The sequence below is a fragment of the Amphiura filiformis genome, chromosome 5 (genome assembly GCF_039555335.1).
Source record: "Amphiura filiformis chromosome 5, Afil_fr2py, whole genome shotgun sequence".
NCBI lineage: Eukaryota > Metazoa > Echinodermata > Ophiuroidea > Amphilepidida > Amphiuridae > Amphiura > Amphiura filiformis.
This window is the reverse complement of record NC_092632.1, coordinates 1,952,998-1,966,283: the sequence shown is the minus strand read 5'-3', so window position 1 is coordinate 1,966,283 and position 13,286 is coordinate 1,952,998. Positions and strand designations below refer to the sequence as shown.

General features: G+C 37.0%; 1 protein-coding gene across 3 annotated transcripts in view; it reads right to left on the bottom strand.

Annotated features, from left to right (window-relative positions):
* LOC140152459 (uncharacterized) overlaps window positions 1-13,286 on the bottom strand; it is a 92,958-nt gene that overhangs the window by 32,866 nt on the left and 46,806 nt on the right. Inside the window, exons 18-24 of one of the 3 annotated variants that reach the window (XM_072174776.1) lie at window positions 12,626-13,203; window positions 12,088-12,244; window positions 11,194-11,301; window positions 8,665-8,893; window positions 7,857-7,949; window positions 4,829-4,879; window positions 3,394-3,516 (exon numbers count right to left, since the gene is read on the bottom strand). In XM_072174776.1, the coding sequence (XP_072030877.1) occupies window positions 3,394-3,516; window positions 4,829-4,879; window positions 7,857-7,949; window positions 8,665-8,893; window positions 11,194-11,301; window positions 12,088-12,244; window positions 12,626-13,203 (1,339 nt within the window). The remainder of the gene's footprint in view (window positions 1-3,393; window positions 3,517-4,828; window positions 4,880-7,856; window positions 7,950-8,664; window positions 8,894-11,193; window positions 11,302-12,087; window positions 12,245-12,625; window positions 13,204-13,286) is intronic. The other 2 variants (XM_072174777.1, XM_072174778.1) reach the window with 2 other exon arrangements.

Here is a 13,286-nt window from a genome sequence, read left to right as displayed (position 1 = left end):
ACATATTTACTTATGTATCATGTTTCCATGGCAACTCACCAAGCAAACCAATTGAAATGTCATATACCTGCCACCACATTCCAAGTTTTCATACCTTGCTTATATTGTATTAAGTCTACAGCAGCAACAAGACGACCCCTATTACATTTCCTTTTAATAGCCTAATGTATTCCTTCCCCGTTAATTGCTTGAAATCTGATTGCGTCTGCTCTCATTGAAGCGTACAAAATATCAACATTTCCCATTGCAATATCTACATCCTACACAAGCTATCCCCTCTATACATAATGCACTCAATATAACATGAACTGCGTCCCTAGTGAATAGATATATATGACTCTATCCATATAATTCCTCACCAGGGACATCCCTTTGCCAGTATTCATCCCAATGTTGGCACATTTTTAGCCAGGCCAAGGTGTGGCGAACACCATGCCAAAGCCAAGAGCATAGTAAGACATTCCTCTCATGATTGAGAGGTCATGGAAGTTATACAATGCATATTCAGCCTTTCCAGTTCTTGTTTGGTTCTGTGCAACAGTTTGTATTTCACTTTCTATTTAATTTTTCTATTGCTTTTGATTAACTGCGAAGACACAAACACTTTTAACTGAATCATTAAATTCACAAAACAACTAGCAACTTTTCAAATGTATTTCAAATAAACTTTCATTCAAGTCCATCCACCATGATGGGAAGGTGTATAATCCATCATGTTACTGGACAGAAGTCTATTGGTGCGGATAAGTGCAAATAATGTGGATCTCTAACTCTCTTTAATGCAAGCAACATGCAAACCATGCATCATTTGTAAGCAGCCCAATTTTGCCAGTAAAATACCACATGGCAACACTGACATTTTGCCATTGGTTCCATTCCCTGAAGTAAAGTGGATTTAGATGTCGATTTATAAAACGGAAAACTAGATCTGCCAAATAAAAGTCAGCAGTAGAAACTACTATTTGTCACAGGCTTTGAGAAGGAATCTGGGACTTGTGAAGTGTGTATGTACAGAATGCAAATTTTATTGTTACTAAAATCAATTTCCAGCCATTTGCCATCAATAACAGAAGATAATAATATGATATATCATAGAGACCATGACCTAGACAATATTTTCATTCAGTTGCTAATTTTCTGAATACGACCAAGTAGTTTTCTCACAATTTTTTCACAAGTTTACATACTTAGTCATGAATAGATCAGTTACGGAGACATTTATATTAACTTTAACGTTATTAACAATATTGGTATAACCTACCAAGCACTGACTTAGCATTGCCTTCAAGCAAGTGTCCTCAACTAAAATTCCTTACTTAAAAGTCCCACTTTAAAATGTAAAGAATTCCTACATACCACTGTATCCAAGAGAGTGGAGGGGATTTACTAACAGGTAGGGTTCACGGGTTCGTTTAGGGCCTCTGGTGTGGTCCATGGGCAACTCCCTGGTGGCGATCCAGGGGAAGAACCTGAACATGCCTAGAGACCACAAAATACCACAAGGATAACCACTGCGCATGCATGCATCTCACGTGATGTCATGACGCAATCATCCTAAGTGATATATGCTGACGGAATCGCTGGCCGGGGCAGCGAAACCCCTGTGGCTACCGGTTGGTGATCGTGTGCTTGACACGCGAGTGGTCTATGTCTCGAATCTGGAGGCTGCCCAGTGATTTCTTTCCTTTTTTGTTTCTTCTTTAAACTAAGTGTTAGGGTTAATGTGAAATTGATGCATGTGTAAGAACTATACATGCACCAGAAATGACCAAGTCTTGAGACCTGAGAGACTTGAGATAAGTTTATCTGCAACAACTTGCCCCACCTACTTGGATCACACTTAATCCTTTATCACATTTCCTGTTTCCTTTTCAGAAATGAATTGCTGTTGTGTTAAACTTCAATATGCAACTGTTTCATTATGCAGGCAAAAGTGTCTATATGTGTTTAGTCATACACATGACGCTATCAACTCCATCAATGGCTAAATATTGAAATCACTCCAAAACTATGATATTCAATACAAATTAGTACTATGCAACAAGTGCAGTAAGTTTATCACAGCCAGCATTGTATTCTAGTGCTATTCAATTTTAAAGTTCATGCACTGTATATCATGATCTCCCAAAAAATCATCATGAAGTTGCAAGCACACTATAGAAGATAGAGTACATAAAACATGACAAAATTAAATAGAAAACAAGACATTCCGGGGGAAATATTGATTTTTGACAACCAAAGCAAGGAGCCATCCTAACATGTTTGGTATGATTGCAAATGGTATTAAATATGGATTTCAAATCTGGAATATCTCAGAAAGTTATTTGGTCAATTTTAGGCTGATTTTGTGAGAGCAGGCCACATATATGGTGATACTCTGATGATACACCCTATGTAAAGGAAGCCTACCACATTGACCCTGGAAACTAATGGTTTATCACGGAATGTCAACACATCACAACTATCCCCTTGTAGTTATGATGACAGACAGATTTTCAAAATGAAATACTAAAATTAAGTCCCATTCTTTTGTTAAATTATTGCCGTCATGGTGACCCTTTCAGTTAAATAGAGATGCAGATCTCAAAGTTGTAATACCCTGTTATTGGTTTTCCTGCTAGAGTTGCCTTGTCATCCATAACCTGTCATGCAAGTAATGTAATGTTGCATTGCTCAATTAGATTGAGTAGCTTTGGATTGCAACTTTGCAATATCTATATCTTTCATTCTCAGGGTCAACAATGTCACAGTTTTGGGGTTATTGACTTAAATGAGATACCAAAATGTACAGAACATAATTGAGTTTATCAGTTTGAAATTTTGATGTAGAGATTTGTGGTATTCCCACAGAATTAAAGGCAGAAAATCTGGACTCAACCGCCATCTTGATACAGGCATGGAGCAAAAATTGGGGGTATTCAGTTTCCCTCGGAATGCACTTGAGGCATTCGTTGTCATGCAAGCGCGATGAAGGGCGCATATTAGAGACGCACTTGATGCAACCTGCACGCGAGTACCTAGACGCTTCAGATGAGACGCAGAATTGTTTTTGTTCGTCTCCGCGCACCGTCGGCAAGGATCTGAATACCCCCAATTTTCTCCCCATAGCTTGACGGCGCAATTGTACGTGGCGGTATAGGGAGTCCCAGTTCTCCTTCTCTAATTCTGTGGGTATTCCAGAAAATGTGGTAATTAATTGAGTTGGAGTTGTGTTTATGAAAATAATAATTGCTATCAGGCATGTTTGACTGTATTTTTACAATCATGCACAATTTACATTTTCCCATTATGCACAATACACTGTGAAATGGAATAATGCCTATTTCCAGACATGCTTCGTTATCAACGCCCCCACTTTATACTACCGCTGTTGATGTACTGATGGGGACATACCTTCAAATGCCTTAGCCGTCTCCAATAGGTTCTTCCAGTCCAGACTGGTGGTGTTATCCGGTAGAGGAAACATCTCTGGGTTAGAACCACGATTGTTGTTCAGATTCAGCCTTTCCTGATCATCTATATAAGTAAGGTGGAAGGAATTTAGAACAAAATATTTGTGTTACAGGTTTTAATCACTGCAAGTTTCATAAACGTTGTTTTTCCTTTGTAGTTTTGCTTTTCCCTCAAAAGATGCAGCATGTCTAATTGGTTTTCACATTGTGTAGACAGAAGTATCTACATGCACATGTGTAAACCAGTATATAGTCATTGGATTGATAGCCTTATTCATCAAATCAAAGTGTTACATAGCAAAAGCTCTCACATGATCAACCACATTTCCTTTGAGAATCAGTTGAAAATCATTGTAGCCCAATTACTTTGTTTTCCAAAAGATAATCTAATTTTGAATACTATGTGAAACATTATACTGACAGACTGGGTCATGCACTTTCTTGCAATATGCAACAATGGGGTATAAGTTATATAATTATGCTTTATGATTAGTACAGGTGCAAGGAACTCAATGATTGGAGACTACATGTCATGATTCTATCATCCAGCCATTGAAAATGAGTCGGCTGATATAGATTGACAAATCAAGTTGACTGTTTCATTTTGTGCACATAGAATGTGCATAGAATAATCAACTTTTGAATGGTCAACTTTTGAGCTATGCTTGTTGAATGGAGGTTATTGAACTCTGCCATCAGATGAGATAGATCATGTTGGCTCAAGGTGATTGGTTTAAAATTGGTGATTGGTAAAGTTGACCAATCAGCAACTAGATTGTGCATGAAATTTGAGTACCAGTCATCTGGTAAAATTCCCTTTCATTACTAATGACTGAATAACATCAAATCAGTATCAGTCATCTATTACCGGCTTGTGATTAGTATTACAATCAATATAAAAACAGTTCACTTTTCATTCATACTCTTATCAAAATGCAGACATATCAAGCTTGTTTCATTCCAAGATGATTTAATCCACTTGACCAAAGCTGCAAATTTTATCACTAATGATTTGCACAGAAATCGAATCTCCAAAATATCTTTGTGAGTATAACATACTCAGTTGCGTAATTAACTCAATATATATTCTTATTACATATTGTTCACTCTTTCTTACTTATGTCTTTATCTCAATGTGATATTCCAGTTGAAATCCATATGGAAGACATGACTTTAATCTACCACAAAGGGAGTGTGAATTTGAAATGGGGTTTCCTGAATGGATGACTCCCTTTGAAATCTTCACCCCCTGTGTGGAAGATTTAGGTCATGTCTAAATGTACCATTTCCTACCTTTGGCCTGAGTGGATAAAATCATCACACATAAATTTGAATCAAGAAAAAAAAATCAACAAGATAATTGTAATAAAACATACCAATAACTTTCATATAGAAACTGGACAAATGAAAATGTTTAAAATGGTGGTCTGGAACAAATAATGGGAAAACAACTGCAAATCAAGGGGGAAAGTGACAGAAACACTTACTGCAAACATGTGCTCACATGCTAAAATCTACAGAAAGCAATCATGTACTTTCTTTTAACATTCATCTTTAGATTCACATGCACAAGTGTGCACAAACTCAAGCATACACTGATACACTCCTACACATTAATGTGTGAAACAAACTGAATGTGATCAGATTCATTTTGCTTTTTATTCTCAAATATCAATTTAAAGATTGGCTCCTACTACAGCAAAATGGTGGTTTAACCTTCTACATTAAATAAGTACATATCTTGTTACACAGTGCCTTGCATTTAAATTCTTTTGTTTTTATTCATCTGTGGTAATTTATAGTGCACAATGTCAAATCCACAAAGCCAAACCTCAACACACTTCATAACTTCATACTAATGTTGTTTCACAAATGATGCAAAGATTATTTATTTTCTGTGGGATGTGGAAACATTTTGCAAAAACCAGCTGTGTGACTGGTCTAGTTTGATTGATGGTCCCCATAAATTAATAGGTTTAGTCAGATGACCTTGACATTCAGGGTACTCCCCATTTACCATCAAAGGGAAATAATGACAATACAAAGAGGGGCTGGTTTGTTAAATGGTTCATTGCAACTTGTCATAAATTCTGTCAAAATACACAACTTTTCTGATATTAGATTTATATGATTTGCAATTGGATTATTCCTGTTGATATCCATGCACCTTATGGAAGACACAACCTAAATCTACCACACAGGGGGTGTAGATTTCAAATGGAGTCAGTCTGAGTCACCCATTCAGGTACACCCCATTTGAAATTCACACTCCCTGTGTGAAAGACTAAGGTCATGTCTTCAACTGGAACAGCCTATTGTGCAGACCACACACACAAATACCATATTTTTTTGCCATATGTTCTGCAAACTTCCAATTTAAAGCATATGCTGTTTGCATTGAAAACATTCTGTGTGCAATATGTTATGGTAATAACATGCAATGGATACTAGATGCCTTGATACCTCTCAAACTTAAAGACCCCAATTATTGTTTGATTTGGGGCCTTTGCAGATAAATAGCACATGTAAACTATTTTAGTCCCCAATGTGACAATCTTACCATGGGGTATTTAAAAAACAAATTTGAGTCATGACTCTCTTGTCTAAACTCTATGGAACACTAACACATAATACTTGAATGCTTAGACTGTCATGGGTAATATCATTCTCAACCCACTAGCAAAGTTGATACATTTTATTAGTGAACACACTATGATTCCTGGTTGGAAATGACAAGTTCACTTGTAACCTTGGGTAAAACAAGCTTTAATGACATTGCAAACATTTCATCAAATGTTAAAATTTTTAGACAGAATCCACATAATATGACCAGAAATTTGCTCTATAGGTAGGTAGTTTGTTTGCTTCTTTACCCTGGGTTCATATTCAGAGGGAATTCATCAATATGGCCCAGCAGAAGTTGCACTGGGCAATTGTCTCAGCATATAGTTGACTTATTGTGTTACATCATTGTGCTCTTTGCAAGTCAAGAAACTCATTTGAGCACTATTAAAAGTCTCTAAGCCCTTAAACTGGGAATACTGAATCAATTTATATAACAAAGAATGGAAGCACAATGATTCAAAGCAAAACTTAGTGTGCACCAATCAACTTCCATTTACTCAACTACACTAAGAACACAGAACAAATATATGGTCAATTAGCGTGTTTCTATTGAGTCCCCTGCATTTTACCGGTAAAACTGTTCGCCGTCAAATAGCGGCGAAAGGCGGATAACGGTCAGTTTCCATTGCACGTTGTCTACCGGTAAACACTCGATGAACAGTGTCAATTGACACACCTTTAAAGTTTGCCGGCGAAAGGTCGTGCACTGGGGTCAATCCGGGTCAATCGCAAAGCATTGTGGATTTTAATATTGTAGTATTTTCTTAATTGTTTGGCTAAAAATGAGGTAACAAACATCATGAACATGAGAAAAGAAGACTGAAGAATAATGTTTTTTTATTAGCGTTTTCATTCGTTCTCGTACATCAAATTACGCATGGCATTGGGAAATCCCCCTCAGTGATATCGACGTGAGTACTCAGTATTGTTGCGCGCAAAAAAAATAGGTCTTGGAATTTCATCTTTCACAGTTTAATTTCAGTTAATTCTTTTTAGCGAATAGTTATTTAACATCGACAACATAATATTGAATTCATGAAATCTTTCTAATTTTCTGAAGCACACACCGCCGCGGATCCGAGTTGATTTCTATTTTTGTTCCGCATGCACAGCTGGATTCATCCGCTGATGTTGTTGTTGTTGTTGTTTTATTTCATGGCTTTTACTAGGGTCATAAATCATAACTCATGTTAAATATTTAGCATAATATGTATAATGCAGGGATAATGCATTATGAATATTTCTTCCATTTACTTTATTTATAGCAAGTGAGTCAAATATTTGTATGTGATTAGGCCTAAGAATTTTTTGCGAACGGAATGGTATAAGCTAGCTCACGATGCAGAGGTCAATTTCGCGACTCAACTTCCGTTTTCTTCCCTGTATGCGCATTCAATCGGAACGGAGTGAGTTTCTATTGACGTTTACGGTAAGCGTCCCGCTATTTTCCTTCCTCAAGAAGGAAAACGTTACCGTAAAAACTCGCCCCTGTTTACCGGTAAATAGCGGGAAGGTCAGTTTCTATTGAGCAGAAATAATCCCTTTACCGTCTTTTTACCGGTAAACGGTCCCAATAGAAACACGCCTATTGTGCAAAAATCAGAGCAGTAGATTCAACATAATACACAGTCAATCAAAATACTACAAAGTGCAATGTGTTATGCATCAAATCATGTTACTACTTCACTAAAACTACTCTACAAAGATGCTCAGTCAATCAATCAATCAATCAATCAATCAATCAATCAAATCACAACATTCAATGCATTGAATACATACTTTCTAAAAACCTGAGTTTCTTTCTCACAGTCTTTGCTTTTCTACTACGGCCTGGCTTGGGGTTAGTCGCCAGTTTAGGAGCCGTTTTGGAAGCTAGTGTTAAAAACGGGAAGGAAAGCAAGGAGGTAGATGAGTTAGCTACTTACTTCTGGTTACATTATGGTTCACTGCAAATCACCATGCAAATTCAAGGGTCACCTGGTTTGGGTCAACGTATTCTGTGGTGACTCAGCATTTTACACACAATTTTTTATCAGAAATCTGTGAAGTTGTCATTTGGGCATTTCAATTCTTTGAAATCAAGTACCATTATTGTCTACCATGTAATCAGATATTCATATAGAAAATACGTTTGGATTTCCTACAGGAGGCTGACACATATATGTGGGCAAATCGTTTGCCTAAATTATGTACCTCATGATACTGACAAACAATGTTGTGGTTGAATTTGTTAAGGTTTATATAGTACCTAAGGAAGTAAAGTTTCAAAACAAAGTGCTCTGAGTCAATGGCCATGATCCATTTTTGTCCAATAATAAAAGACCAAACCTTTGAAGGTGAAATCTTAGAGTTAAGAAACAACCTGCTTCCCAGGAATCAAGCCAGGGACATTTAGTTTAGGGATAACACTCTTAGCAAATTGCTTACATTGCATACCTCTGCTATTGATGGATATATCCAACCCTGCTCTGCCACTCATACCTGTAGAGGGTGCACTAGCTACTAAAGAGCATATCCTGAGAATGCATAATGTGAATCAAGCCAGGGACATTAAGTTTAGGGATAACACTCTCAGCAAATCGCTTACATTGCATACCTCTGCTATTGATGGATCTCTCCGACCCTGCTCTGCCACTCATACCCGCAGGGGGCGCACTATTAAACAGCATATCTTGAGATTGCATCAAATGGGCATCTTTCCTGGAATGTGGTGGATTGTAGGGGCCGCCGCCAGCTGAGATGCTTTCATCTGACACGGTTCGATGGAGATTGGAACGCCTCGGTGTGGGTGGTGTGGAACTGGAAGATGCCTTGGACTGAAACAAGCAACAAATTTGAAGAAAATTAGACATTGTTTGATATTATTAATCATCTTACAATGTAAAACTGCTTCATTTTGGAGAAATATTAACAGACTCACAATAGTTTGTTATGATAACTGGGATTAAAAATTATATTTCAGAGGAAAGTGCCATTTGTTGCTTGATAGGCTTTTAAGACAAGTATTCATACTAGATTGGTTTCGCCATCAGACACGTACACCCTATCTGTCATATATGCAAGAGCTTTTAATTAATAAATGCAGACTAAAATTGCTAATCTTGATATTTCATTGCCAGTTTGCACAAAAACACATCTAGACTATTGACTGCAGGGTTCATAGTAGATATCAAGCTACAACACCATTTTCATTGTGCAGTCTTCTAGCATTCTCATTGTTTCACTGCAAATGACACAATCCTCTTGTGCAAGTGATATAAAATATTTATTAGTTCAGACACTGTCAATAATTACTTAATTTGTTTCATTTGTTTGATTAAAAAAAAACACTTTCACAAACTGTTCCTTTGACAAGAAACAGTACATGCAACTCAATATATTGGTGTATATGCATACATTTCAACTCAATATATTGGTGTATATGCATACATTTCAACTCAATATATTGGTGTATATGCATACATTTCAACTCAATATATTGGTGTATATACATACATTTCAACTCAATATATTGGTGTATATGCATACATTTCAACTCAATATATTGGTGTATATACATACATTTCAACTCAATAAATTGGTGTTTATGCATACATTTCAACTCAATAAATTGGTGTTTATGCATACATTTCAACTCAATATATTGGTGTTTATGCATACATTTCAACTCAAAGTACAGAGAGCTGACACTCAATCCATGTGGAATATTCATGCAGGAGATATGATAAATAGTTGCATCTCATTAATATCATTCAGAGATTGAATACAGGTGCTGATATCAACAACACAAATGAGCAGTTGTGTAAATTGCATAAATATGAAGTCTTCATTCAGAATCCAATGGTAAGATGTGATATGATCTGATTCAACCAGGATAATTGGAGGCATCATCAACATGCCCAGTTACCAAAAATACTATTACTGATAACTCCTTAGTATATGGTTGTGAAGTTACAAGCTTTCATAAGGCTTTTGCCTTTGACTGTTTTTGGCTCTGTATTTTACCTGCATTTCAAGTTGATAATTGCTATATTTTGCCTGCTTGGATCAGATCATGTCATATAATAGTTCAAGGCATTAATGCTCTTCTAATTCTTGACAAAGGCATGGTATTATATCTAATAAAAAACTCTTTGTTTGTTCTTTCTTTAAATTCTTGCTTGACCTCTACCTCATTCCCACCCATGTATGACAAACTATTTGTAACATAAATATCCATGCTCTCTATCTCCTTACAAATGTGTACATTAATGTTAGTTATGATTGCTCACCATGAAGATATAAACCTGTTAATAGAATTGATACAAGTATAACACCTATGCAAGATACAAGGTCTATATTATACTATATATTTGATGTCTTTGTCAAGTGCCACTGCACCCCTGCATGCCTGAGAAATAATGCTGGTATATATCTTTGGTGTGAAGAGTTGTTGGGAGATATCAGAAGGATGAAGTTAATTAGAATAGAATCACTGCATTGTAAGTAGAAGTCAACAACACAAGTGTCATCCACATGTATCGATTCACCTTATGTAAATCATACTATGCAAAGACATTAACTAAACTGCCTCCCAGCTGCTTACCCATACTGTGGAACAGCCTGACAGTGATAAAAGGTAAAGGGAGATTTCAAGTTTCAAGGTCCCTTCTCTACTGATAATGAAGGCCACTTCTTCCATGATGGAATGATTGGCTCTTCACATCTGTCACTACATAACCTATGTGTAATTTGTTGCAATGGCAATTGGCTCTGGCCCCTCATTAATAAGCGCGAAGACAGCTACATGTACATAGAAAACATGGGGATTGTGACTGTGCGATTTCTACCGATATAAATATCTCAAACAGTGCTGCACTTGGTTGTCTGAGAACAAAAGTATGATATTTGTTGCTATTTTAGGTTGAAATCTACATTAATGCTTCCGCGTCACACCAACTGAAGTTCATACGACAGACACTGGCTTTTAGAGAACCCTTCTTGCACATGCTCCATACAGCTCCCATTCTATAATTCCTTCTATGCAAACAGGTTATTTGATTAATTAAAACAACAGCAGTAGCAAATCACATCAAACAAGAAGTGTAGTAAACACACATGTGACGAGGACACATACCATTGCGTCAAACTCAAAGTCATACTCATAATCATCGTATCCATAACCATAGCTGTAGCGGTCGCTATGGTCATAGTTATAACGATTGTATGTGGGAGCAATGTGGATCTGGTAAAGTAAAAGCATTCAAACCAATCAATTCATATTGTAAAATGACAACAAATAAATAACAATAGTAATAACAATACACATGTTGCATTTGCTTAATTGTGTAACAATTGGGTGCATGTAAAACAACTGGATAAAACACTGTAAAATGACAAATGGGTTTCATAATAGTAACACATTCTTTTATAACAGGATGCACTGAACATACACCTTCAATGTCTGAATACCTTAGGGACCATCCTGAATGGATAACATGATGTCAACAGTTGATCACCGTCATTACCTTGCAGAAACAAATGATAAGGTTTATTGTGAATATCAGTTCCAATTTCTTCTTTTGTTTATTTGCTCCTTGCCCACTTGCTTGGGAACACCATCCTTCATTCACTGCTTGCACACTCACTGTCTCACTCACTCATTCATTCAATCCTGTCTCTAGTCTTATAAATGATATACTCTTTGTAATATTTGTGTGGACTCAAGCTACACAAATTAGCAGCATAAATGATGACTGTAACCGTTGGCTAGACAAAAGAATCTTATTAAGAATAAAAACATGTATCAATATCTACAAAAAAAATCAAAATACAATAGAAGGAGCTAATCATTACATAGCAAAATTATTTGGACAAGTAGGTGAAAATTTTTTAATTCTTAAATAAACAAATTGAATGAATGTAAATTCAATGCTCCATATCGCACACTCTTTTGAGCAGGTTCATAAACAAATGTTCAGACATTTCCAAAATACCCAATTACCATACTTAATCCCTTTAGATATCTCACCTTGGGGGCTGCCTCGTTACCAGATCTCGTCTCAGAAACAATGGATTCAGGAGCTATAAGCTTCCTTAAGTCTTCCTGAACCCAATTACTGGGTTGACTAGCAGACCTCTTACTACGCAGCGATTCATTGGAAGATGCACGTCCATCTGGTGCTTTCCTATGAAGACAAAGAGAAAGGGGAACCTATCAATGTTGAATAATTCATGCACATGTCTTTATACCAAAGACATCACAACTGTACATTGGAAAATATGGAAGATGCATATTGAGCATAGCAAGTTTGCCTTGTTCTCTTCATGGAAGGATTGGCTCGCATTAATGAATGTGTTCCTTCTTATTCATTTGTGTTATCAGGCAAACTAAAAGGGGCACATTTAAAACTTACACAATTGCATATGAATACATCTCAAATTTTTAATTTGTGATGCTCCTTTGCGCCACACTCCATTGGTTTAGTTTGTTTAGTTGATATCTTAATTTCAATGTTTAATTTCAATTTTCTGTTAAAGCTTCCTAGAATAATTAGCATTTCCATTACCTTCTGCCCATTTTAGGACTCCCTGTCTCACTGAGACTACTACTGGAAGATGCTGCACCAGTGCCTCTTCTATGTCCGCTAATATGACCATGTGGACTTGCTGTCCTAGCACCCATCTCTCCCTCTGGCATTGGACTACGAGCTGGGGATCTGCGAGCATTTCTCTGAAGACTATCATGATGACTGGACCCACCAGATCTTGACGAATGCAATGAAAGATCACTCAAATTTGAACTGCTCTGGTTAACATGACGAATCTCCGTCACAGGCACAGGTCTTGGGGCTTTCTCTGGAGGAGGATGAGGGCTGGAGTGACGTCGATCTGGGTAGAGATGTTCAGTTGGGCTGTAACGTTCAGGTTGTGCATATTGCTGTGGGTCGGGGATCTCAGATTGGATGTTGGGATGACTGGAAGAGGAGGGTATTGATTGGCTGCTATAGCTGGCACTTTCTCTTGAGATGGATACACCGCTGTCATGATAACCATTCAGATCATCAGAGGTGTCATACCATTTATCATCACTGTTGGAAGTGCTGGTGGAGTTGGTGTCAGCGCTGTTGGTGTGTCTAACTGGTGTCTGAAATAGATACACAACAAGTATGCAATGATGTCAGTGTTCATTTACACAAATTATGCAATGTTGGTATTTATAATATCATA